The 27929-nt window shown below is 46.7% G+C and overlaps 1 protein-coding gene across 3 annotated transcripts; it reads right to left on the bottom strand.

The window, feature by feature from the left end:
* Positions 1–158: 158 nt before the first annotated feature.
* On the bottom strand, positions 159–27835 carry LOC137313329 (NACHT, LRR and PYD domains-containing protein 3-like). 3 transcript variants are annotated; one of them, XM_067979445.1, is made up of 10 exons: positions 27672–27835; positions 14773–14868; positions 12891–13057; positions 10456–10624; positions 10285–10350; positions 5018–6755; positions 3384–3470; positions 3057–3227; positions 2705–2872; positions 159–2532 (listed from the first exon to the last, which is right to left on the bottom strand). In XM_067979445.1, the coding sequence occupies exons 2-10, from the start codon at positions 14834–14836 to the stop codon at positions 2445–2447; spliced, it is 2718 nt and encodes a 905-aa protein (XP_067835546.1). In that variant the 5' UTR covers positions 14837–14868; positions 27672–27835; the 3' UTR covers positions 159–2444. The 3 variants fall into 3 exon arrangements, with proteins under 3 accessions (XP_067835546.1, XP_067835544.1, XP_067835545.1); XM_067979443.1 differs by lacking the exon at positions 27672–27835 and adding an exon at positions 19820–20111; XM_067979444.1 differs by lacking the exon at positions 27672–27835 and adding an exon at positions 19761–19910.
* Between the last annotated feature and the right edge of the window lie 94 nt (positions 27836–27929).

Genomic DNA, 27929 nt, shown 5'->3' with positions numbered 1-27929 from the left:
CCCCCGAGTAAGACCCACCAGGTTTAATAGACCGACAAGTCACATCTGTGACGCTGATTGGAGGAGTTGGGATGTACTTTCCAGGAAACTTCATTCAATATTTTAAAATACGAACACCAGTTTGTTGATTTTAAATAATGAGGAGACCAGGCCTGAGCTGAAGTAAACGGTGGAGTTTTATTAACTTAGCACATGGACAGCAACTCACGTTTAGATAGAAGCCTTTATAGCAGTGAATCGTCTCAACGTGCTTCACAGGAGCAATCAGACAAAATTTGACACTGAGCCATAAAGGAAATATTACTCCAGGTGACCAAAAGCTTGGGAAAACAGGTCGTTTTAAGGAGCATCTGAATGGAGGACAGAGAGCGGAGAAGAACAGGGAGGGAATACCAGATATTAGGGCCAAGGCAGCTAAAGGCAAAGCACACAGGGATGCTTGTTCCAGATTCTGATTCCTGACTGGGAGAGGCACCCAGTAGTACTGAATGCAATTATCAGTTTTCCACTGGAGACCAGACTGAGCCCCACTTTGAGCCCTTCCTGTCTGTACATTGACCCAGTGTCCCACTGCAGCCCAGACTGAGCCCCACCCTGGGCCCTTCCTGTCTGTACATTGACCCAGTGTCCCACTGCAGCCCAGACAGAGCCCCACCCTGGGCCCTTCCTGTCTGCACATTGACCCAGTGTCCCACTGCAGCCCAGACTGAGCCCCACCCTGGGCCCTTCCTGTCTGTACATTGAGCCAGTGTCCCACTGCAGCCCAGACTGAGCCCCACCCTGGGCCCTTCCTGTCTGTACATTGATCCAGTGTCCCACTGCAGCCCAGACTGAGCCCCACCCTGGGCCCTTCCTATCTGTACGTTGACCCAGTGTCCCACTGCAGCCCAGACTGAGCCGCACCCTGGGCCCTTCCTGTCTGTACATTGACCCAGTGTCCCACTGCAGCCCAGACTGAGCCCCACCCTGGGCCCTTCCTGTCTGTACATTGACCCAGTGTCCCACTGCAGCCCAGACTGAGCCCCACCCTGGGCTCTTCCTGTCTGTACATTGACCCAGTGTCCCACTGCAGCCCAGACTGAGCCCCACCCTGGGCCCTTCCTGTCTGTACATTGACCCAGTGTCCCACTGCAGCCCAGACTGAGCCCCACCCTGGGCCCTTCCTGTCTGTACATTGACCCAGTGTCCCACTGCAGCCAAGACTGAGCCCCACCCTGGGCCCTTCCTGTCTGTACATTGACCCAGTGTCCCACTGCAGCCCAGACTGAGCCCCACCCTGGGCCCTTCCTGTCTGTACATTGACCCAGTGTCCCACTGCAGCCCAGACTGAGCCCCACCCTGGGCCCTTCCTGTCTGTACATTGACCCAGTGTCCCACTGCAGCCCAGACTGAGCCCCACCCTGGGCCCTTCCTGTCTGTACATTGACCCAGTGACCCACTGCAGCCCAGACTGAGCCCCACCCTGGGCCCTTCCTGTCTGTGCATTGACCCAGTGTCCCACTGCAGCCCAGACTGAGCCCCACCCTGGGCCCTTCCTGTCTGTACATTGACCCAGTGTCCCACTGCAGCCCAGACTGAGCCCCACCCTGGGCCCTTCCTGTCTGTACATTGACCCAGTGTCCCACTGCAGCCCAGACTGAGCCCCACCCTGGGCCCTTCCTGTCTGTACATTGACCCAGTGTCCCACTGCAGCCCAGACTGAGCCCCACCCTGGGCCCTTCCTGTCTGTACATTGACCCAGTGACCCACTGCAGCCCAGACTGAGCCCCACCCTGGGCCCTTCCTGTCTGTACATTGACCCAGTGTCCCACTGCAGCCCAGACTGAGCCCCACCCTGGGCCCTTCCTGTCTGTACATTGACCCAGTGTCCCACTGCAGCCCAGACTGAGCCCCACCCTGGGCCCTTCCTGTCTGTACATTGACCCAGTGTCCCACTGCAGCCCAGACTGAGCCCCACCCTGGGCCCTTCCTGTCTGTACATTGACCCAGTGCCCCACTGCAGCCCAGACTGAGCCCCACCCTGGGCCCTTCCTCTCTGTACATTGACCCAGTGTCCCACTGCAGCCCAGACTGAGCCCCACCCTGGGCCCTTCCTGTCTGTGCATTGACCCAGTGCCCCATTGGGGACCATCCAGCCCCGGATATCCGGCAGAATCAGCGCTGGGGGACCGGGTGACTGAGTCTCGTGACCCTGTCGCTGGGCCTCTGACGTCACAATGGGAGACGACGCTCGCTCAGCTCGAGCTGGAAACCATTAAAGGGCCGTTAGGATTTAAACCTGGAGCGCGGCCGGTTAAAGGGGAGGGACAGAGAATCGGCCAAAAATGTTCATATAATGAGACCAGGAATGGTTTCAATTGAAATGTTCATATAATGTGACCAGTAATGGTTATTAATTGAAATGTTCATATAATGAGACCAGGAATGGTTATAAATTGAAATGTTCACATTTCCACACTTAGTCCGGGTCTGGATTCCCGCAGTGACTCCAGGTGTCTCTTTCCGTTTGGACTGAACAGATTCCCCCTCAGACTGAAACAGATTAAAGATTAAACAGGAAATAAACAGATTGAACAACAGTGGAAATAACAGGGAGACTGGGGTTAATATTTCAATAATAATTACAGAGAAATATTACCCATAAAAGGGACTGAATCCCACTGATATTTTATTTATTACATTAAACATTAACACTAATACTCACCAGATCCGCTCCAGACTCCTGCGGGTCAGTATGAGGGAGCGGAGAGCGGGGACAGATCGGTCTGTGAAGGAGTTTGATCCCAGGTTCAGATCCGTCAGTGACCGGTTTGTACTGAGAGCGGAGACGAGATCCTCGGTACAAGAATCTGTGAGACCGACATCATCCAGACTGGGGATGAGAGAGAGAGAATTAACAGCAATCAGGGTAATTCCCCAGTGTTTATTAATAACACTATTACTGATAATAATAATAATAATGTACATTATTAGTAACACTTAATTTTACTAATAATAATGTTTAATGTTAGACAGCCAGTTATTATAAACACAATCTCACACAATCTGATACTTACCGCAGTTCCTGTATTTTACAGTCCGGGTTCCTCAGAGCCGTAAACAGTAGTTTCATTCCTGAATCTCCCAGTTTATTATTACCCAGGTTCAGAACCGTCAGTGACCGGTTTGTACAGAGAGCGGAGGAGAGATCATCGGCACAAGAAGCTGTGAGACCGTTGTACCATAACCTAGAGATCAGAGTGAGGAGAGAGACGAGCAGAGATAACAGGAATCAGAGTAAATTCCCAGTATTTATTTGTATTATTATTACTTATACTGACCTTAATGTACAGTGTTAGACATCCAGTTATTACAAACACAATCTCACACAGTCTGATACTTACTCCAGTGTCTGTATTTTACAGTCCGGGTTCCTCAGAGCCGCAGACAATAGTTTCACTCCTGAATCTTCCAGTTGATTTCCTGCCAGTCTAAACACAAACATACAGAGAGTGAGAAACAAACTGAATCCAATCCCCGATCTGACACAATTTCTCTCTGATTTTTCAGTGTTTCCTGTAGTATCTTCAGGAAATTAATAACTAGATTTCCCTGTCGCTGACAATGAATCTTACTCTGTCCAACGCCCCATATATTCAGGGACTGTCAGTAAATATATTTATTAAATAAAGTGCTGTCTGTGTGAAGCCTTCAAATGTCCCTCAGTCCGGTCTCATTCCCTGATGATCAGAATCACCCTCCTGGAGGTCCCGTCATGTTTGGGGAAATTGTCTCATTTCTGCTGATTCTTAAATCCCAGATTTTATGGGAATGGGGCAATTTTCCTGAATTAAATGATAAAGTGGTGATTACCTGTACTTTATGCAGTATTATATTAATCTGTTTCATACCTCGGGGTGAGTTATATTGTGAAACGGCACTAAAGGCTGCTGTAAAATCCATCCCCCAGGATTTTATGTAACAAGGAGAGTTTATTCTGTCCTGTTACTAGTTTTAAATGTCCCTGTACTTCTAGTTTATCGGGGAGGGGAGTCTCTCACTTTATTCCCATTAAATTCTCTCCACATTTATTTCAGGCGCAACGTTCCCGACAGTTTATGGGGATTTTTCTGAAGTTCCCTCCCCGAGCGGGGCCTCACACACAGGGGGCAGATTATGGGAAATTCCCGGGTTCACTGCCCCCTGGTTAACCCAGGAGCCTCCCGCTGTGTGTGAGGCCCCACCGCTGGCCGGTGTGTGTCTGTACTCCTGGCCTAATACCCCACAACCCGTTAGATTGGAACCTTTTCAAAGGCAGATTTTAGTTCCCAAATCTCACTGAAGTGTCGGCCTGGATTAATGAGCGAGGGGCCTGAATCCACGACCTTCTGACTCAGAGGCACGAGTGCTGCCAGCTGGGTGAAGAGATGATGGATGTATTGGAGAGTGTGAAGGGCTGTGTCATTGATGAGTTAAGATAACGGACCGTCGTCCTGCGGGGAAAGCTCAGCTCGCCCACTGGCGGTTGACTGCCCGAAAGCTGTGTTTTGCTGTTTGTTACTGAATGTTTGGTGTTTCTGCTTCCCTCTCCAACACACGTTGACAGTCCGGTGACTGTCACTTGCCCCCACACCTCGGTAAGAGGGTGGGATGCTCCGACACACAGACTGCTGCAATTAGTGTCGATCTACTTGTAAGTAACAGTGAGAAGGAGCCTCTTCAATGGACGCATCTCAGTCAGTGAGAAAAACAACAATAAATATCATTTATTACAATTAAATTATCAGACTCTTTCAGTGACCTGTATTTACTGATCGGATAAAAATTGTGAAATCCCGAATTGTTCACAAGGATCCATTTTAGATTCTCCAGTCCTGAGGGAATTACTAACCGATCCTCTTATCATTTGTCATATTTGTGTTGAATCTGTTTCTCTCTGGTTTAACTGAACTGTTTGTTTCCCTTCATTTCGGATCAGCAATACAATCCGTGATTGTTCTACAATTGGCCTGACAGTTAGAGACAAATAATCATTCACCTCAACACCTGGCATTTGTGCAGTACGGATCTCAGCCGCTGGAGTCCTTCACACCGAATGGAGCAGCTCCCCAGATTGAGGTGTTTTATTGTATCACAGAGTCCAATGACATGAGACAGAACGGCACAGTCAATCGGGGTCAGTCCCAATCCATGAAATGTAAGTATTTCCACAGATCCCACTGTGACCCGAGCCAGTGTTTGATTCTGAGACTCAAACAGGTAGTGGAATGTGTTCAGGAGGTTCCTTTTCCCAGTTTCACGCTCTGTCTTTCCAATCTGTCCTTCAACCTTCTCCTTCACCCAGTCAATCACTCCGCAGATCGTTTGATGAAGAAATGGACCCAGAAACTCCTCCAGGGGCCGAGCTGACTGTGAGGAGGAGAGACCAACAACAAAACGGAGAAATATCTCAAATCGCCCATCATCCTTGCTGTGGGCTTCACTGAGGAGTTTCCGGATGTCCCCTGGATCTGCAGTCAGGAATTGTGCGAGTGCGGCCACAAACTCTTGGATGGTGAGGTGCGGGAATGTGTAAACCACACTCTGGGCAGAATCATCTCTCTCCAAAAGTTCCATCATGAACCCAGACAGGAACTGGGAAGGTTGCAGATTGTACTTGATCAAATCTCCATTTCTAAACACAATCTTCTTCTCGGAGACTCCAGTGAAGGCCATCTCACCGATCTTCAGTAATACATCACGGGGGGATTCAATCTCTCGGCCATGGTTTTTCAGAATGTTGTAAATATAGTAGGAATATAGTTGGGTGATGGTCTTGGGAACTTGCTGCTGTTTCCTGTCTCTTTGTGTGAAGAAGGGACCCAGTGACAGACCGAGGATCCAGCAGTAGGAAGGGTTGTAACACATGGTGTACAGGATCTCGTTCTCCTCCACATGTTTGAAAACAGCTGCTGCCACAGACTGATCTTCAAAAAAATTGTTGAAATATTCCTTCCGTTCTTCACCAACAAATCCCACGATTTCAGCCCAGACACTGATCTCAGCCTTTTCCAATAAATGTAATGCAGTGGGGCGGCTGGTCACCAGCACTGAACATCCTGGGAGCAGCTTGTACTGTGTTAAACTGTACACAATTTCAGACACTTCACACCAGTCTTCAGGATCTGTGCACATGTAATCAGCCTCTGTATTTCTCCGATTGTCAGCAAAATCGATACTGTCCTTGAATTCATCTAAACCATCGAATATAAACAGTAATCCCTCTGGGTTCTTCCAGAGCTCTCCCAGAATATTCCCAAAGTAAGGAAACAAATCTAGTATCAGATTCCTCAGGTTTATTCTACAGTTAATGGCGTTCAAATCCCGGAATTTAAAACTGAAAACAAATTGAAAGTGTGGGTATATTTTCACAGTGGCCCAGTCATAAACAATCTTTTGAACCATTGTTGTTTTTCCAATCCCCGCGACTCCGCTCACTGCTGCTGAACTCCCAGATTTGGATTTTCTCTTGGAAAAGCTGCTCTGGAACAATTGATCAGTTCGGATTTTTTCCAGTTCTCTCCGGAGATGTTTCTCTCTCCACTCTTCATGCTCTCGGCCTCTTGCCAGCAGTTCATGTTCTACAAGTGTCCGATCTCGAATAGTAGAAATGACCGTTAGTTCAGTGTATAGAGTGACCAGCTGGAAAATCTTAACCTTCTCCTTTATTCGGATCGTGTTCACTCTCAGTGTTTCAGTTTGGACCCGGAGTGTTTCCTTGTGTTTCTGTTGAACATCTTCAATTAGAACAGACAGAAAGTGATTCTTAATGTGAGTTGTATAGGCATAAAACCAAATTCTCAATATCACTTTACTATTCAGTAAATGTTCCGAGATTGAATTCCCAGCTTCAATAGAGGTGCGAGCAGGAAATTAAACTGAGTTACTGAAAACCTCGCTTGAAAGTGAATGATGGCGGAGAGAAGTTTCAAATCCTCACATGATTCTAATATTTACTGAACATGGAGATTTCTGTGAAAGTGATATTTTCCCTCTGATGATTAATACTATCAACCCTGGAATGAACCATGGACATCTCATTAAAATCCAAATGTGATTCTGGTTATACGAAACTGGAGGTTCTAGTGGATTATCCTATGAAACCATCAGAGGTGCTAACCTTCTGCGGAAATGGGAAATATGTTATTGTGTGCATTGGGAGAGGGATTGACTGTGAGTTGACAGAAGTTCCACTGTTATTGTATCAGACCTCGGGCAGGTTATCTGTGATATTGTGGGCACTGGGTGAGGGACGGACTGTGAATGGACAGAAGTTCCACTGTTATTGTATCAGACCTCGGGCAGGTTATCTGGGATATTGTGGGCACTGGGAGAGGGACAGACTGTGAATGGACAGAAGTGCCACTGTTATTGTATCAGACCTCGGGCAGGTTACCTGGGGCATTGTGTGCACTGGGAGAGGGACAGACCGTGAATGGACAGAATTTCCACTGTTATTGTATCAGACCTCGGGCAGGTTATCTGGGGTATTGTGTGCACTGGGAGAGCGAAAGATTGAATGGACAGGAGTTAAGTTGCTGTTGTTTTTGGACTCGGTTGGGTTATCTGGGATATTACGTGCATTTCTATCGTCACCTGATCACAGGTAAAGGTTACTGCCATTCTGAAGTTACAGAGGGGAATCAGAAAGATGAATTAAGGTATTAGGAGTTTAGTTTGAAGGAATGGTGAGAGTGTTAGATGTATTTTGTTTGGGCAAGAAACTTCTGAATTGAAATGTTTTAATGGAATTCCCAACATTCGTAAGTACAAAAGAACATAAGAAATAGAAGGAGGAGTAGGCCATACGGTCCCTCGAGCCTGCTCCGCCATTCAATCAGATCATGGCTGATCTACCTCAAATCCACTTTCCCGCCCAATTCCCTTATCCACTGATTCCCTTCGTGTCCAAAAATCTATCGATCACAGTCTTGAATATACTGAATGGAAACAGGAAACAGGCTCACAAACAACAAAATAATTAATAAGGGAGAAGGGAAGTCAGGGTAGTTTTCTCACACAAAGGGCCAGAGAAACTTGGGAAGGATACTAAAAGGGCAGTGTAAGTGGGGTCAAGAGAAAAGTTGTACGTGTTTCTGTGGATACACTGTGAGGAGGGGTAGTTGGTGTCATCTCTCTTAGGGACATGCTTATTTGGGCCAAATGGCCTTTTGCTGTCTCTAATCATTCTCCTGTTATATTGTGTTTCAGAAATTGTGAACAATTTTTTAGCAGTTTTACACCTACATTGAATGTGTTTTTCGAACAGTCCTTTCATATCACCGATTAGAATTAGAATTACTGCCCACATCACTCAGTGTGATGGTGGAGCAGAAAACATTCACAGTTCATTTCAACTGTTCTCCGAATAATTATACTCCGTTATTTCATTTTGGTCTGAATTTCTTATAATGCAGGTTTGGGAAATTACAAATCTGTTTCCATTATTCATTGCATTGGGTCTAAAAAGACCCCTGAGTTAAACTACTATTCTTTGAGCAGAATAAGGTTCTCACTTTCTCTGCCATTCGGAAGTTAACCCATAACTTCCGAATTACCCTGAATATTGTCTTTCCCTCCACGGATTAATGATCCATTGTGTTAACATCTTCTGAGATGAGATCGAGCACTTTGACGTCTCATTCTGTGCTGTGAAATGATAATATTTTAATATTTCGCATTTATCCAACTCTTTCCCTCTAGTTGATGGTGGGCAGATTTATGGGGGTGGGGGGGGTGGATGGGGGTGGCGCCTGGTAACCCTTAACATCTGGCTCAAGGCACTGCTCATTAAATTTGAGCCCAGAGCATCTGTGCGGTGCATACGCATAGTGTGTGGGATTCACAGTGCACAAAGGTTCCTGCCAGGTAAGTATGAGGATTCACAGTGTATCAGGAACCTGCCAGGCGTGTATGGGGATTGACAGTGTATCCGGATCCTGTCAGGTGGTAATGGGGATTCACAGTGTATCAGGATCATACCAGGTGTGTATCGGGATTCAGTGTATAAGGATCGTGCCAGGTGTGTATGGGGATTCACAGTTTATCAGGATCCTGCCAGGTGTGTATGAGGATTCACAGTGTATCAGGATCCTGCCAGGTATGTATGGTGATTCACAGTGTATCAGGATCCTGTCAGCTCTGTCTGGGTATTGAAAGTGTATCCGGATCCTGCCAGGTGTGTATGGGGATTCAGTGTATCAGGATCCTGCCAGGTGTGTGTGGGGATTCACCGTGTATCAGGATCCTGCCAGGTGTGTGTGGGGATTCACCGTGTATCAGGATCCTGCCAGGTGTGTGTGGGGATTCACCGTGTATCAGGATCCTGCCAGGTGTGTATGGGGATTCACAGTGTATCAGGATCCTGTCGGGTGTGTATGGGGATTGACAGTGTATCAGGATCCTGCCAGGTGTGTATGGGGATTCACAGTGTATCAGGATCCTGCCAGGTGTGTATGGGGATTCACAGTGTATCGGGATCCTGCCAGGTGTATATGGGGATTCACAGTGTATCGGGATCCTGCCAGGTGTGTATGGGGATTCACAGTGTATCAGGATCCTGCCAGGTGTGTATGGGGATTCACAGTGTATCAGGATCCTGCCAGGTGTGTATGGGGATTCACAGTGTATCAGGATCCTGCCAGGTGTGTGTGGGGATTCACAGTGTATCAGGATCCTGCCAGGTGTGTGTGGGGATTCACAGTGTATCAGGATCCTGCCAGGTGTGTATGGGGATTCACAGTGTATCAGGATCCTGGCAGGTGTGTCTGGGGATTCACAGTGTATCAGGATCCTGGCAGGTGTGTATGGGCATTCAGAGTGTATCAGGATACTGCCAGGTGTGTATGGGGATTCACAGTGTATCAGGATCCTGGCAGGTCTGTATGGGGATTCACAGTGTATCAGGATCCTGGCAGGTGTGTATGGGGATTCACAGTGTATCAGGATCCTGGCAGGTGTGTATGGGGATTCACAGTTTATCAGGATCCTGCCAGGTATGAACGCTTTTTCACAACTTTTAAGCCTGGATTAACTGGAGTAATAAAACATCTGCAAATTTACAAATAATTGAGAACTGCGAATAGGAATGGATCGCGCAGACAATTCAAAGATTATTCGCAAATCAAAATCTAACTTTATTCTGTTTCCTCCACCCTTTGAACTTGATTCCAAGATTCTGACAATCTCTAAACAAAAAACTACAGTCAAACATTCTGATTCTCAGAAGTGAAATAAACGGTTTGAAATCTCCATTTCATCACTTACCTTTCAGGTGACTGGGTATTTCAGATAAACCTCGTCCGATGTTCATATAATCAAATGGATCAGGACCTGTTTAAATCAATGAGCTTTCGTAAAATCTGATCTGTGTAATATTATAGTAAATTCTGCAGTGTTTCAATCTGAAATTGAATTCAGTGTGTGATTTTAACGTACCAAGTTCCTGAATCTCTTTCAGTATTTTGACAAACTTTGGTATTCTGTGCATTTTCACAAAGGATTCCCACATCACCCTTCGGGCCCGGGAGCCTTTCTCCATCACCAGATTGAGGAGAAGTTTGGAACTGTCTGCCCTGTTTCCCTTCTCCGCGAGCTCAGTGGCTTTCTGTAAAGAATAATAATGAATATATTGAGGAGTGGAGTGAAAGACAAAGACTGAGAATGAGAAGGAAAGGAGCTGCTCCGTGATGGGATCGCCCAGTTTATATTGAGTGGAGTGGAGTGAAAGACAAAGACTGAGAATGAGAAGGAAAGGAGCTGCTCCGTGATGGGATCTCACAGTTTATATTGAGTGGAGTGGAGTGAAAGACAAAGACTGAGAATGAGAAGGAAAGGAGCTGCTCCATGATGGGATCTCCCAGATTATATTGAGTGGAGTGGAGTGAAAGACAAAGACTGAGAATGAGAAGGAAAGGAGCTGCTCCGTGATGGGATCTCACAGTTTATATTGAGGAGTGGAGTGAAAGACAAAGACTGAGAATGAGAAGGAGCGGAGCTGCTCCGTGATGGGATCTCACAGTTTATATTGAGTGGAGTGAAAGACAAAGACTGAGAATGAAAAGGAGCGGAGCTGCTCCGTGATGGGATCTCCCAGTTTATAAAGAACACAGAAAGTAATCACAGGGCCGGGTATTGATCAATTCTGAACATGGGCAGAATATTCTGTTAACACCTTGATTCAGTCATTATGGGAATGAAATGTGATGAAACTATAATGTAAATGAGAAATATTGTTCTCAGAGAGTGAGGAATCACTGAGAACCTGCAATAGTTTTAATGGGACTTGTTTTCTCTGTCCTTCAGTGTCCAACATGACATCAGATTACTGATTGACAATATGATACTCCTGTTACTCGCACTTACCTCCTACTCTCACAAATTATTGATTTGTCTAAAAATAAAACAGCAGCGAATCAGAGCTGAAGTGACAGGGAAGGGACGATTCTAAAGTGAGGAAATCAGCTGGAAAACTGTCTGAGAAATTACCACTCTTGATTTACCAGTGAGGACAGCCGACCAATAATAATAACGGTGCTAAATATCCGTCACTTTTCTGTAAGTAATTAAATGTCTGACACCCAGTTTTCTGCACATCCACTGCCGGTATGAAACCTCGGTAACCGGGAGCACATATCCAGCAATGGGGCTCGTGCAGCCAAGACTGTCATCAGTAACAATGTATATTTATATAATGCCTTTAATGTAGAAAGACGTCCCAACACTGGACCACTACTGCTTGGGTGATGATGAGATGCACAAGATGTCAGAGCCAGAGCAATAGAGAATTCTAGGGGGCAGGAGGGCTGTAAGGCTGGAGGAAGTCACAGAGTTTGGGTGGGACGAGGCCATGGTGTGGCTTAAACAGGAGGATGGGAATTAAAAACTGACGGCATTCGAAAACTGTGAGGCAGCAGGTGAGTGAGCACAGGAGTGAGAGGTGAGTGGGATGGAGGAGGGACAGGGTACAGGCAGCAGCGTTTGGGATGAGCTGAAGTTTACCGAAGGCAGAGGACGGGAAGCCAGCCAGGAAAGCATTGGAATAGTTGAGTCCGGAGGAAATTTCCTCCAATTAAATATTGGAAAGACCAAATCCATCCCTTTTCACCTACAGACTCCACTATTCCAATGGTCTCCTGGCCGGCACTCCATCTTCCACCATCCATAAAATTGAGCTCACCCAAAACGCTGTTGCCTGTATCCTAACTACACCAAGTCCCATCACCCACTGTGCTCGCTGACCTACATTAGCTCCCGGTCCGGGAACACCTCTATTTTAAAATACTCATCGATGTTTTCAAATCCCTCATCATTCGCTCCTCCCTGTCTCTGTAACCTCCTCCAGCCCGACAACCCTCCGACATCTCTGCACTCCTCCAAGTTTTGCCTATTGCGCATCCCCGATGGAAATCGCTCCACCATTGGCAGCTGTGAGTCAGCTGCCTAGGCCCTAACCTCGAATTCCCTCCCTAAACCTCTCCACCTCACGCTCCTTTCCTTCAAAGAAACTCCTTATAACCTACCTCTTTGACCGAGCTCTCCTAATAACTGTTCACGTGGCTCGGAGTCAAAATTTATTTGATAATTGCTCCTATGAAGCGCCTTGGGATGTTTTACTATGTTAAAGGCACGATGTAAATGCAAGTTGATGTTACCCTGTCCTTTCTCTGTACAGATACTGACCATTCCGCTGGGTATTTCTATCTCATCCAATCATTGGTTCAGATTCAGAATATTTGTAATTTCATCCATTTCTCCTCTGTTTGGCCTGTTTCTGTTCTGTAACATTCTATGATTCGAAGATGTGATATTCTGTCAGTTCTGTTATGTTATGTTTAAATAATCCAAACTCATTCTGTGTCCATCCCACTTACGTGATACTCTTGTCCACTGAAATGTTTCTCATACGTTAATACGAAGTTGACGCCCTCCACTCCCTCTTCAATCGCCTGTTCCAGTCTGTCCCGGTAGAATTTCGTCAACTGGAACAGCTGGTAATCGTCGCACTTTGTCAGGAGCTCAGTGATTGCAGTGTTCGGATCTGTGAACAAAAATGGGGAAAACTAAACACATTATCGACTTTCTATCCGGGCGGCGACATTTCCTCTTAAACCAAACAGCTGAAGCCTCCTGTGAGGCACATTATCAAACACCTTCTGAAAACCCATATACACCGCATGTGCTACATTCCATCGTTCCGTACAGTCAATTCTTAAAAAAATGGTGTTTAAATATGTGAAACACGACTTGTCTATAGTGAATCTGTTCCAGCCTCCCGATCATCCCCTGTATCTCTAATTCGATCTGGAATTATAGATTCGAGGAGTTTGCCCACCACTGACGTACACTAATTGATCTCCAGTTACCTGGTTTACCTTGTCTCCCTCTTGAACAGATACACTACTTTGTCTCTTTCTAATCTATCAGCACAGTTTTTATATGCAAAGTCTCCTCCCTGACTTCATTTCACCGCATTCGTTGTGGGTCCAGTGGCTGCTCCACTTTGGCTATTCTTCTCAGATGCAAATCCTTCACTAGTTATCTCTAACTCTAGTCCCACATCCTCCTCCATTACACCCACATTCCCACTAACACCAGTGTTAGAATCTTCATTAATCTCCCCTCAAAATGTTATAACCAGGAAGATTTTGCTCTGAGTCCCGTGTAAACATAAACCATATGGTCTCATATCTCCTGGACCATATCTCTTATGCTTCTGACTTTCCAAATGTGTTTGGAATGATTTGTACATTCACAGACACAACATTTAAAACGAACTCTGATTTATGGGGAATTTTAAACAGTATTCGTTTTTTCCCTGACATCAATAAGCTTATCTCTCATTACTTCTAAGTCCCCTTCCTTTATTCTGCTAATATCTTTTCATTATTTCTTAAATCTTCTATTTCTGCTCCAACAGTCCATTTAGAGGAGGATGTGGGACCAGAGTTAGAGATAATTAGTGAAGGATTTGCATCTGAGAAGAATAGCCAAAGTGGAGAAGCCACTGGACCCACAACGAATGCGGTGAAATGAAGTCAGGGAGGAGACTTAACTCACTCTACTCCCCAAGACCGTGAATCCTTCCCTCCTGCTCCAGCCCAAGAACCACACATTGACCTGCCTCATATTTCCCTCCTTAAGTGGCCGAGTGTAAAACAATCCGGAGATCACCACCTGGAGGTCTTATCTTATATCTAGAGCCTCGGTCCTAATATTCCCTCTATAAACGTATTTCTATCCGTGTAATTGGTTCCGACCATGACTATCCACTGCTCTCCTTTCCTTCAGAGATGGTCCCACCTGTTCCAGGATGTTCTTCTTTCTGGCACCAGGGTGGTAACTTACTATTTGGGACCTGCTCAGGGCTGCAGAAGAGTCTGTATATTCCCCTGACTATAGAATCTCCCACCACTATCACTCTCCTATTCCTGTGCCCCGCCTGCCTCTTACCCCCACCCCACTCGGGGTGTCCCCCAGCTCCCCGTTCTCACACTTACTCAGGAAGACAATCCTCTCAGCCACTGTCTCTATCCACCTTACAGTCCCCAACACCAGGTACCAATTGGACAGTTCCAGTAATCACAAGATCCCTCCACCTGTGACTGCACTGTCCCTCTAGATGGTCACTCACTTCCCTCTATCTACACAGTATCTGTGATGTTACCTCTTCTTGTGTGAGCTGCAGGTTCCTGCTCGTGATCTGGACCCCTTGTCAGGACAGAAATTATATTTTGATGAATTTTCTGAACCTACCTGTGTCCATTTGCATTCTTGTTGAAGATGTTGGATCTTTTCCCCTGTTTGGACTTTCAGCCATGGTGGTGACAAACGTTCCTAGATTCTGATGCTCTGTAATAAATATAATATTAACAGGAGGGTTAGACAGAAATATTAAAATGAGCAGGAGCGCGTTCCCTTGTTAAACATGAAACCAAGTCCCTCCTCCCCCATCAGTACAACAGCCGTTAGTTCTGGGATCGAGCATATCTCGATTGTTATGATCAACGCTCTACATCAGGTGGGACACAGACAGCTGCCCAGTGAAATCCAGTGAGTCCTGCTGATCTCCACAACCCAGTTCCCGTCGGTCGAGACTCTGCACCGGGAGCGCCCATTGGTAAGATTTGCTCACACAGTGCCAGCAGAACCAGCCTTATAGCTGAGGTAGTGAATAATCTGAAAGGAAATATGGAGCAGCATCATCATTGATGAATTAAATGGTCCTTCATTCGGTTTTACATTCTGGCGCTATTATATTATTTTATTCACAGAAGTGTTTAATATTTTTGATTTGTTCAGTATTGATAGTAAATCCTCGTACTTTATGAATTTGATATCTATCCACATATATAATATATAGCTGGGTTTAATTCCTCTGGTCACTGTGGGCAGCGATATTGTCCGTGTGTTAATGGAGATGTGTCCTGGTTGGTGCTTCTATTAGAATATATTTACCACATCACTCATGTTGTCAGCACATGACAATTGAGCACTGCAGGAAGTGAGGAGATTTACCACTGTTCTAATATTAACACGAAGGAGCACTGTAGGAGGTGAGGAGATTTACCACTGTTCTAATATTAACACTAATGAGCACTGTAGGAGGTGAGGAGATTTACCACTGTTCTAATATTAACACTAATGAGCACTGTAGGAGGTGAGGAGATTTACCACTGTTCTAATATTAACACTAATGAGCACTGTAGGAGGTGAGGAGATTTACCACTGTTCTAATATTAACACTAATGAGCACTGTAGGAGGTGAGGAGATTTACCACTGTTCTAATATTAACACTAATGAGCACTGTAGGAGGTGAGGAGATTTACCACTGTTCTAATATTAACACGAAGGAGCACTGTAGGAGGTGAGGAGATTTACCACTGTTCTAATATTAACACGAAGGAGCACTGTAGGAGGTGAGGAGATTTACCACTGTTCTAATATTAACACTAATGAGCAGTGCAGGAGGTGAGGAGATTTACCACTGTTCTAATATTAACACTAATGAGCACTGTAGGAGGTGAGGAGATTTACCACTGTTCTAATATTAACACTAATGAGCAGTGCAGGAGGTGAGGAGATTTACCACTGTTCTAATATTAATACTGATGTATAATGTTATGAATCGTGTAACTTTAAACCGTTAGGTGATGCACATCATTCATATTTGGAATCTCATTAAGGGTTTCACAATCTCAGAAAACACCATGAATATATGAGATAGATTTGACTGCTGTTTTACAATCTGAATTCTCCTCTTGTGTTTGTGTTTCGAACAGAATTCGTGGCGGGGGCTGAAGATGGTGTCTTCATTCTTCCCAATGTTTAATTGGAGAAGTTATTGAACTCGTCTAAGACTGGATCTCGGACTGGCAGCGTAACAGAGCAGAGGGAGTAGAGGGGTCGAGAGAGGTGGTGGAGTGGTAGAGCGGAGTGTTCTCTGTATACCTGTGAAAGCTGATTCGGATAATGTCTCCAAGGGGCAGTATATAGATGAGAAATAGGAGGGGGTGAGGTTAGATCCACGGGGGGATTCCAGAGGTAACAGTGCGGGGGTGGGAAGAGAAGCCATTGGTGATGATTCTCCTGATACGACTGGACAAGTAAAAGTGGAACCAAGTGAGGGCAGTCCCACTGAGCTGGACAACGGAGGAGAGGCTTTGGAGGAGGATAAAGTGATCGACCATGTCAAAGGCTGCAGAGGTGGTGAAGAATGAGGAGGGATAGTTTACCATGTTCACAGAAGGTGTTATTTGTGACATTGAGTATTTCCACTTCAGTGCTGTAACAGGAGGGGAAACCCGATTGGAGAGATTCAAACATGAAGTTGTGAGAAAGATGGGCAGAAATTCTGAAGGCGACAAAAGATTGAGAGGAAAGGAAGGCTGGCAGTAGGGATACACGTGTCTAACTATTCACCCACTTGTCTATCTGGGCGCCTCTCATTGATCAAGCCCTCTCCTCTGTAATACAAAAGTCTCATTTGTGGTTTAATCTTAACGAACAAGTTAAACTCAGTCAACTTTTCCATAACATTCCACGCTCTGGCTGGGATACTGGAATCTCGCAGTTTCACCGGAGGAGTTCGCTTGTTCCAAGATACAGAATTAGAGAAAAGATTCCAAAATTCCCTTTTTGCAAAACTGATTCATAAAATGCAGCCTCGTCACTTCCCTTTATTACATAGAATCACACAAGTGGACAGCACAGAAATAGGCCATTCGGATCAACTGGTCGAGGCAGGTGTTGATGCTTCACTTGAGCCTCCTCCAACCACACTTCATCAAACCTGATCAACATATCCTTCCATCCCTCGTGTTTATCGAGTTTCAAACTTCAAAGCATCTTTTCTTTGTAGTGAGGCTTTGTAATCTGGAGATTGCCTTCTCACCGACCCTGTACAGTTCACGTGTTGTTGTTTGTCCATCCCACAAAGTCAAACTGACACCGACACCCCACTGACCCGGCCCCGCACCCACACCCCGCTGACCCGGCCCCACACCCACACCCCACCGACCCGGCCCCACACCCACACCTCACTGACCCGGCCCCACACCCACACCCCACTGACAGTGGACGAGAGGTTACACTCCAATTTTAATACCTGAATTGTGTATTCTGATGTGTAACAGGAAGTGAATGTGACAGGAGACGAGTGAAGCATTAATTGTGACACGTAGGGCAAATGAGCGTTAGAAATAAGACTTTTAATTCGTTACTAGAGCATCTCGATGGCCTTGTTCAAACTGACAGGTGAACTGGAATGTGTTCTCGCTGTTTTTGAAACAGGCCAGAATGGGAGGCGGACATGTGTGAATGTTCACTATAATACCAGCAGTGCTGGGAGGACTGAATAACTCGTAGAATAATTTTCTCAGTTAAAATAGTATTCAAACAGGAGTTGTTTGTTTTAGAAAAGTATTATTAAACCATGGCAACAGGAAGTCTTATGAATTATACATATCTACACAACCTACTGCTGGATTATAATCTCATTTTTCTGATAATACAAACTCTTTAAAATTTTTATCGTATCCAGATGTCCCAACTCCTGGTATGCCAAATATATAGAGAGGAGTTTACACTGAAAGTTTCATGGTCTGAATATATCGATCGTTTACACTGAATGTTTCATTGTCTGAATATATCGATAGGAGTTTACACTGAATATATTCAGACCATGAAACATTCAGTGCAAACTCCTATCGATATATTCAGTCCATGAAACAATCGATAGGAGTTTACACTGAATGTTTCATGGTCTGAATAGAGAGATAGGAGTTTACACTGAATGTTTCATGGTCTGAATATATCGATAGGAGTTTACACTGAATGTTTCATGGTCTGAATAGAGAGATAGGAGTTTACACTGAATGTTTCATGGTCTGAATATATCGATAGGAGTTTACACTGAATGTTTCATGGTCTGAATATATCGATAGGAGTTTAAACTGAATGTTTCATGGTCTGAATATATCGATAGGAGTTTACACTGAATGTTTCATGGTCTGAATATACAGATAGGAGTTTACACTGAATGTTTCATGGTCTGAATATATCGATAGGAGTTTACACTGAATGTTTCATGGTCTGAATATATCGATAGGAGTTTACACTGAATGTTTCATGGTCTGAATATATCGATAGGAGTTTACACTGAATGTTTCATGGTCTGAATATATAGATAGGAGTTTACACTGAATGTTTCATGGTCTGAATATATCGATAGGAGTTTACACTGAATGTTTCATGGTCTGAATATATCGATAGGAGTTTACACTGAATGTTTCATGGTCTGAATATATCGATAGGAGTTTAAACTGAATGTTTCATGGTCTGAATATACAGATAGGAGTTTAAACTGAATGTTTCATGGTCTGAATATACAGATAGGAGTTTAAACTGAATGTTTCATGGTCTGAATATACAGATAGGAGTTTAAACTGAATGTTTCATGGTCTGAATATACAGATAGGAGTTTACACTGAATGTTTCATGGTCTGAATATATCGATAGGAGTTTACACTGAATGTTTCATGGTCTGAATATATAGATAGGAGTTTACACTGAATGTTTCATGGTCTGAATATATCGATAGGAGTTTACACTGAATGTTTCATGGTCTGAATATATCGATAGGAGTTTACACTGAATGTTTCATGGTCTGAATATATCGATAGGAGTTTACACTGAATGTTTCATGGTCTGAATATATCGATAGGAGTTTACACTGAATGTTTCATGGTCTGAATATACAGATAGGAGTTTAAACTGAATGTTTCATGGTCTGAATATACAGATAGGAGTTTAAACTGAATGTTTCATGGTCTGAATATACAGATAGGAGTTTGAACTGAATGTTTCATGGTCTGAATATACAGATAGGAGTTTAAACTGAATGTTTCATGGTCTGAATATACAGATAGGAGTTTACACAATGCTCATCCGCTTCATTCCTGACAGTATTAATATTCCCGGGGTTCATTACTCAGACTATTAATGCTCCTCCGCTCCATTCCTGACAGTATTAATAATCACAGGCTTCATTACTCACGCTGTTAGTACTCCTCTGCTCCATTCTAGACAGTATTAATAATCCCGGGCTTCATTACTCAGACTATTAATGCTCCTCCACTCCATTCCTGACAGTATTAATAATCCCGGGTTTCATTACTCAGACTATTAATACTCCGCCGCTACATTCCAGACAGTATTAATAGTCCCACGCTTCATTACTCACGTTGTTAGTACTCCTCCGCTCCATTCCAGACAGTATTAATATTCCCTTCCCACACCCACCGTCCGCTGGGGCCGCAGACAACGGCGAAGGTGGACTCTCAGGCCGCCCGGCCCGCTCCTCCTCCTCTGCTTCCACCACCCCCGGGCCCTTCAACCCCCGCTCCTCCTCCTCCTCCTCTTGGCCGCCCTCCGCCTGCCGCTCATCCTTCTCCTCTGCGCCGCCCGCACTCTGCCTCTGCCTCTTCCTCCACCACCGCCACATTGCCGACTCTCGGGCGGACGCTCCACCAGCCCCGCGCGGCCGCCCGCTCCCAACAAGAGCCCTCCACCGTGAGTCTGCAAAAGCGTCAGTGCGCCTGCGTCAAACGCAGCCCCGCCCCTGAAAAACGGACGGTGAGTGACAGCCCCGCCCACTCCATCACCACGGCAGCTGATTGGTTGGTTGACTGACTGACAGGGAGGCGGTGACCCCGCCCTCGCCTCCCCGGCAGCCGCTCGGTGAGTGACAGCGAGGCCCAGGCCCGTCCCCTGTTACCCTGACAACCAAAGTGATTGACGGAGAGGGCGCTTCCAGGGACTGGGAATCATGGGTCAGAGAATCATTGTATTGTCAGGGGGGTGGAGTACAGGGGTGAGGAAGTCTGACTGTAATTGTACAGGGACTTGGTGAGAGCTCACCTGGAGTACAGGGGTGAGAAAGTCTGACTGTAATTGTACAGGGACTTGGTGAGAGCTCACCTGGAGTACAGGGGTGAGAAAGTCTGACTGTAATTGTACAGGGACTTGGTGAGAGCTCACCTGGAGTACAGGGGTGAGGAAGTCTGACTGTAATTGTACAGGGACTTGGTGAGAGCTCACCTGGAGTACAGGGGTGAGGAAGTCTGACTGTAATTGTACAGGGACTTGGTGAGAGCTCACCTGGAGTACAGGGGTGAGGAAGTCTGACTGTAATTGTACAGGGACTTGGTGAGAGCTCACCTGGAGTACAGGGGTGAGGAAGTCTGACTGTAATTGTACAGGGACTTGGTGAGAGCTCACCTGGAGTACAGGGGTGAGGAAGTCTGACTGTAATTGTACAGGGACTTGGTGAGAGCTCACCTGGAGTACAGGGGTGAGGAAGTCTGACTGTAATTGGACAGGGACTTGGTGAGAGCTCACCTGGAGTACAGGAGTGAGGAAGTCTGACTGTAATTGTACAGGGACTTGGTGAGACCTCACCTGGAGTACAGGGGTGAGGAAGTCTGACTGTAATTGGACAGGGACTTGGTGAGAGCTCACCTGGAGTACAGGGGTGAGGAAGTCTGACTGTAATTGGACAGGGACTTGGTGAGAGCTCACCTGGAGTACAGGGGTGAGGAAGTCTGACTGTAATTGGACAGGGACATGGTGAGAGCTCACCTGGAGTACAGGTGTGAGGAAGTCTGACTGTAATTGTATTGGGACTTGGTGAGAGCTCACCTGGAGTACAGGGGTGAGGAAGTCTGACTGTAATTGGACAGGGACATGGTGAGAGCTCACCTGGAGTACAGGTGTGAGGAAGTCTGACTGTAATTGTATTGGGACTTGGTGAGAGCTCACCTGGAGTACAGGGGTGAGGAAGTCTGACAGTAATTGTATTGGGACTTGGTGAGACCTCACCTGGAGTACAGGGGTGAGGAAGTCTGACTGTAATTGGACAGGGACATGGTGAGAGCTCACCTGGAGTACAGGTGTGAGGAAGTCTGACTGTAATTGGACAGGGACTTGGTGAGAGCTCACCTGGAGTACAGGTGTGAGGAAGTCTGACTGTAATTGGACAGGGACTTGGTGAGAGCTCACCTGGAGTACAGGGGTGAGGAAGTCTGACTGTAATTGTACAGGGACTTGGTGAGAGCTCACCTGGAGTACAGGGGTGAGGAAGTCTGACTGTAATTGGACAGGGACTTGGTGAGAGCTCACCTGGAGTACAGGGGTGAGGAAGTCTGACTGTAATTGGACAGGGACTTGGTGAGAGCTCACCTGGAGTACAGGTGTGAGGAAGTCTGACTGTAATTGGACAGGGACATGGTGAGAGCTCACCTGGAGTACAGGTGTGAGGAAGTCTGACTGTAATTGTATTGGGACTTGGTGAGAGCTCACCTGGAGTACAGGGGTGAGGAAGTCTGACTGTAATTGTACAGGGACTTGGTGAGAGCTCACCTGGAGTACAGGGGTGAGGAAGTCTGACTGTAATTGGACAGGGACATGGTGAGAGCTCACCTGGAGTACAGGTGTGAGGAAGTCTGACTGTAATTGTATTGGGACTTGGTGAGAGCTCACCTGGAGTACAGGGGTGAGGAAGTCTGACTGTAATTGGACAGGGACATGGTGAGAGCTCACCTGGAGTACAGGTGTGAGGAAGTCTGACTGTAATTGTATTGGGACTTGGTGAGAGCTCACCTGGAGTACAGGGGTGAGGAAGTCTGACAGTAATTGTATTGGGACTTGGTGAGACCTCACCTGGAGTACAGGGGTGAGGAAGTCTGACTGTAATTGGACAGGGACATGGTGAGAGTTCACCTGGAGTACAGGTGTGAGGAAGTCTGACTGTAATTGGACAGGGACTTGGTGAGAGCTCACCTGGAGTACAGGTGTGAGGAAGTCTGACTGTAATTGGACAGGGACTTGGTGAGAGCTCACCTGGAGTACAGGGGTGAGGAAGTCTGACTGTAATTGTAAAGGGACTTGGTGAGAGCTCACCTGGAGTACAGGGGTGAGGAAGTCTGACTGTAATTGGACAGGGACTTGGTGAGAGCTCACCTGGAGTACAGGGGTGAGGAAGTCTGACTGTAATTGGACAGGGACTTGGTGAGAGCTCACCTGGAGGACAGGGGTGAGGAAGTCTGACTGTAATTGTACAGGGACTTGGTGAGAGCTCACCTGGAGTACAGGGGTGAGGAAGTCTGACTGTAATTGGACAGGGACTTGGTGAGAGCTCACCTGAAGTACAGGGGTGAGGAAGTCTGACTGTAATTGTACAGGGACTTGGTGAGAGCTCACCTGGAGTACAGGGGTGAGGAAGTCTGACTGTAATTGGACAGGGACTTGGTGAGAGCTCACCTGGAGTACAGGGGTGAGGAAGTCTGACTGTAATTGGACAGGGACTTGGTGAGAGCTCACCTGGAGTACAGGTGTGAGGAAGTCTGACTGTAATTGGACAGGGACTTGGTGAGAGCTCACCTGGTGTACAGGGGTGAGGAAGTCTGACTGTAATTGGACAGGGACTTGGTGAGAGCTCACCTGGAGGACAGGGGTGAGGAAGTCTGACTGTAATTGGACAGGGACTTGGTGAGAGCTCACCTGGAGTACAGGAGTGAGGAAGTCTGACTGTAATTGTACAGGGACTTGGTGAGAGCTCACCTGGAGTACAGGGGTGAGGAAGTCTGACTGTAATTGTACAGGGACTTGGTGAGAGCTCACCTGGAGTACAGGGGTGAGGAAGTCTGACTGTAATTGTACAGGGACTTGGTGAGAGCTCACCTGGAGTACAGGGGTGAGGAAGTCTGACTGTAATTGTACAGGGACTTGGTGAGAGCTCACCTGGAGTACAGGGGTGAGGAAGTCTGACTGTAATTGTACAGGGACTTGGTGAGACCTCACCTGGAGTACAGGGGTGAGGAAGTCTGACTGTAATTGTACAGGGACTTGGTGAGAGCTCACCTGGAGTACAGGGGTGAGGAAGTCTGACTGTAATTGTACAGGGACATGGTGAGAGCTCACCTGGAGTACATGGGTGAGGAAGTCTGACTGTAATTGGACAGGGACTTGGTGAGAGCTCACCTGGAGTACAGGGGTGAGGAAGTCTGACTGTAATTGTACAGGGACTTGGTGAGAGCTCACCTGGAGTACAGGGGTGAGGAAGTCTGACTGTAATTGTACAGGGACTTGGTGAGAGCTCACCTGGAGTACAGGGGTGAGGAAGTCTGACTGTAATTGGACAGGGACTTGGTGAGAGCTCACCTGGAGTACAGGGGTGAGGAAGTCTGACTGTAATTGGACAGGGACATGGTGAGAGCTCACCTGGAGTACAGGGGTGAGGAAGTCTGACTGTAATTGTACAGGGACTTGGTGAGAGCTCACCTGGAGTACAGGGGTGAGGAAGTCTGACTGTAATTGGACAGGGACATGGTGAGAGCTCACCTGGAGTACAGGGGTGAGGAAGTCTGACTGTAATTGGACAGGGACTTGGTGAGAGCTCACCTGGAGTACAGGGGTGAGGAAGTCTGACTGTAATTGGACAGGGACATGGTGAGAGCTCACCTGGAGTACAGGGGTGAGGAAGTCTGACTGTAATTGTACAGGGACATGGTGAGAGCTCACCTGGAGTACAGGGGTGAGGAAGTCTGACTGTAATTGTACAGGGACTTGGTGAGAGCTCACCTGGAGTACAGGGGTGAGGAAGTCTGACTGTAATTGTACAGGGACATGGTGAGAGCTCACCTGGAGTACAGGGGTGAGGAAGTCTGACTGTAATTGGACAGGGACTTGGTGAGAGCTCACCTGGAGTACAGGGGTGAGGAAGTCTGACTGTAATTGTACAGGGACATGGTGAGAGCTCACCTGGAGTACAGGGGTGAGGAAGTCTGACTGTAATTGGACAGGGACTTGGTGAGAGCTCACCTGGAGTACAGGGGTGAGGAAGTCTGACTGTAATTGTACAGGGACTTGGTGAGAGCTCACCTGGAGTACAGGGGTGAGGAAGTCTGACTGTAATTGTACAGGGACTTGGTGAGAGCTCACCTGGAGTACAGGGGTGAGGAAGTCTGACTGTAATTGTACAGGGACTTGGTGAGAGCTCACCTGGGGTACAGGAGTGAGGAAGTCTGACTGTAATTGGACAGGGACTTGGTGAGAGCTCACCTGGAGTACAGGGGTGAGGAAGTCTGACTGTAATTGGACAGGGACTTGGTGAGAGCTCACCTGGAGTACAGGGGTGAGGAAGTCTGGCTGTAATTGGACAGGGACTTGGTGAGAGCTCACCTGGAGTACAGGGGTGAGGAAGTCTGACTGTAATTGTACAGGGACTTGGTGAGAGCTCACCTGGAGTACAGGGGTGAGGAAGTCTGACTGTAATTGGACAGGGACTTGGTGAGAGCTCACCTGGAGTACAGGAGTGAGGAAGTCTGACTGTAATTGTACAGGGACTTGGTGAGAGCTCACCTGGAGTACAGGGGTGAGGAAGTCTGACTGTAATTGGACAGGGACTTGGTGAGAGCTCACCTGGAGTACAGGGGTGAGGAAGTCTGGCTGTAATTGTAAAGGGACTTGGTGAGAGCTCACCTGGAGGACAGGGGTGAGGAAGTCTGACTGTAATTGTACAGGGACTTGGTGAGAGCTCACCTGGAGTACAGGGGTGAGGAAGTCTGACTGTAATTGTACAGGGACTTGGTGAGAGCTCACCTCGAGTACAGGAGTGAGGAAGTCTGACTGTAATTGTACAGGGACTTGGTGAGAGCTCACCTGGAGTACAGGGGTGAGGAAGTCTGACTGTAATTGTACAGGGACTTGGTGAGAGCTCACCTGGAGTACAGGGGTGAGGAAGTCTGGCTGTAATTGGACAGGGACTTGGTGAGAGCTCAGCTGGAGTACAGGGGTGAGGAAGTCTGACTGTAATTGGACAGGGACTTGGTGAGAGCTCACCTGGAGTACAGGGGTGAGGAAGTCTGACTGTAATTGTACAGGGACTTGGTGAGAGCTCACCTGGAGTACAGGGGTGAGGAAGTCTGACTGTAATTGGACAGGGACTTGGTGAGAGCTCACCTGGAGTACAGGGGTGAGGAAGTCTGACTGTAATTGTACAGGGACTTGGTGAGAGCTCACCTGGAGTACAGGGGTGAGGAAGTCTGACTGTAATTGGACAGGGACATGGTGAGAGCTCACCTGGAGTACAGGGGTGAGGAAGTCTGACTGTAATTGTACAGGGACTTGGTGAGAGCTCACCTGGAGTACAGGGGTGAGGAAGTCTGACTGTAATTGGACAGGGACATGGTGAGAGCTCACCTGGAGTACAGGGGTGAGGAAGTCTGACTGTAATTGTACAGGGACTTGGTGAGAGCTCACCTGGAGTACAGGGGTGAGGAAGTCTGACTGTAATTGTACAGGGACTTGGTGAGAGCTCACCTGGAGTACAGGGGTGAGGAAGTCTGACTGTAATTGGACAGGGACTTGGTGAGAGCTCACCTGGAGTACAGGGGTGAGGAAGTCTGACTGTAATTGTACAGGGACTTGGTGAGAGCTCACCTGGAGTACAGGGGACAGTTCTGGTCTCCTTATCTGAAGAAGGATATACTCGCCTTACATGCAGTGCAACAAAAGTTCACTGTATAATTCCTGGGATGAGAGGGTTGTCCTATGAGGAGAGGTTGAGTAGAATGGGCCGATACTGTCTGGAGTTTAGAAGAATGAGAGGTGATCTCATTGGAACAAATGAGATTCTGAGGGGTTTTTACAGGGTCGATGCGGAGAGGATGTTTCCCCTGGCTGGATAATCTAGAACAAGGAGGCATCGTCTCAGGATACGGGGTTGGAAATTCAGGACTGAGATGAGGAAGAATTTCTTCACTCAGAGGGTTGTGAATCTTTTGAATTCTCTACCCCAGAGGGCTGTGGATGCTGAGTCATTGAGTATATTCAAGACTGAGATCGATAGATTTTTGGACTCTTAGGGAAATTGAGGGATATGGGCAGAAAAGTGGAGTTGAGGTCGAAGATCAGCCATGATCTGATTGAATGGCAGAGCAAGCTCGAGGGGCCGTGAGGCCGACTTCTGCTCCTATTTCTTATGTTCTTGTAGATCTCACAGGACCGTAAAATGATTGACTAACCGACCATAGAATCTGAAATCACAGGATGATGGATCACATATCACAGAATCATATCGAATCTTAATCATAGAGATTTACGGCCCAGAAGGTTGCCATTCGGCCCATCGTGCCTGCGCTGGCCGAAAATGAGCTATCCAGCCTGATCCACTATCACTGAAAGTGTTAATACTCCCCACTCCATTACTGACAGTATCAATACTCCCTGTTCCATCACTGACAGTTTTAATACTCCAACGCTCCATTCCTGGCGGTATTAATAATACCCCACTTTATTACTGACGGTATTAATAATCTCATGCTCCATTACCGAGGGAATTAAGACTTCACAGCTCGAATCCTGACAGTATTAATACTCCCCATTCGATTCCTGACAGTCGTGATAATCCGCTGCTAAATCAGACTGTATTAACACACTGACAAAATGAATACGCCTCAGCTCCATTCCTTACAGTATTAATATTAAAGTGAAGAAATGTTGACGGTTTGAATACTCCCCCTCTCCATTCCTGACGGTATTGATCTTCCCCGCTCCATTCCATAAGGTAGTAATACGCCCCAACTCCATTTCTGACGGTATTAATACTCCTTCACTCGATTTCTGACGGTATTAATACTCCTTCACTCGATTTCTGACGGTATTAATACTCCTTCACTCGATTTCTGACGGTATTAATACTCCTTCACTCGATTTCTGACGGTATTAATACTCCTTCACTCGATTTCTGACGGTATTAATACTCCTTCACTCGATTTCTGACGGTATTAATACTCCTTCACTCGATTTCTGACGGTATTAATACTCCTTCACTCGATTTCTGATGGTATTAATACTCCCTCGCTCGATTTCTGACTGTATTAATTCCACCCACTCCATTCCTGAGAGCATTAATACTCTCCATCACTGACTGTATTAATAAAGATGTGGAGATGCCGGTGATGGACTGAGGAAGGAGGAAGCCTCCGAAAGCTTGTGAATTTAAAATAAAATTGCTGGACTATAACTTGGTGTTGTAAAATTGTTTACAATTGTATTAATAAAATCAAATATCACATGTCACAGAACCACATACCATCTCAGAATCATAGAAATTTATGACCCAGGAGGCCATTCTGCCCATCGTGCCTGTAGCTGAAAATGATCCACCCAGGTGACTGACATCACGCGCACTCCCGGCTCGCGCGGTTTCGGTTTAACGGCCGCGCAGTTTTAAAATCAGCCGTCTCGTGATCGGGGCCGCACCGCCCCCCTCGCGGTCAATTCATCGAGCTCGGGGCGGGGGCCGAGCCCCGATTGGTGAGCGGGGATGTCAATCAGCGGGTTCTGACCC

The sequence above is a fragment of the Heptranchias perlo genome, unplaced genomic scaffold, assembly GCF_035084215.1.
Source record: "Heptranchias perlo isolate sHepPer1 unplaced genomic scaffold, sHepPer1.hap1 HAP1_SCAFFOLD_47, whole genome shotgun sequence".
Classification (NCBI taxonomy): Eukaryota; Metazoa; Chordata; class Chondrichthyes; order Hexanchiformes; family Hexanchidae; genus Heptranchias; species Heptranchias perlo.
Note: the sequence above shows the minus strand (reverse complement) of the source record. Positions and strands in the feature narration are given on the sequence as shown.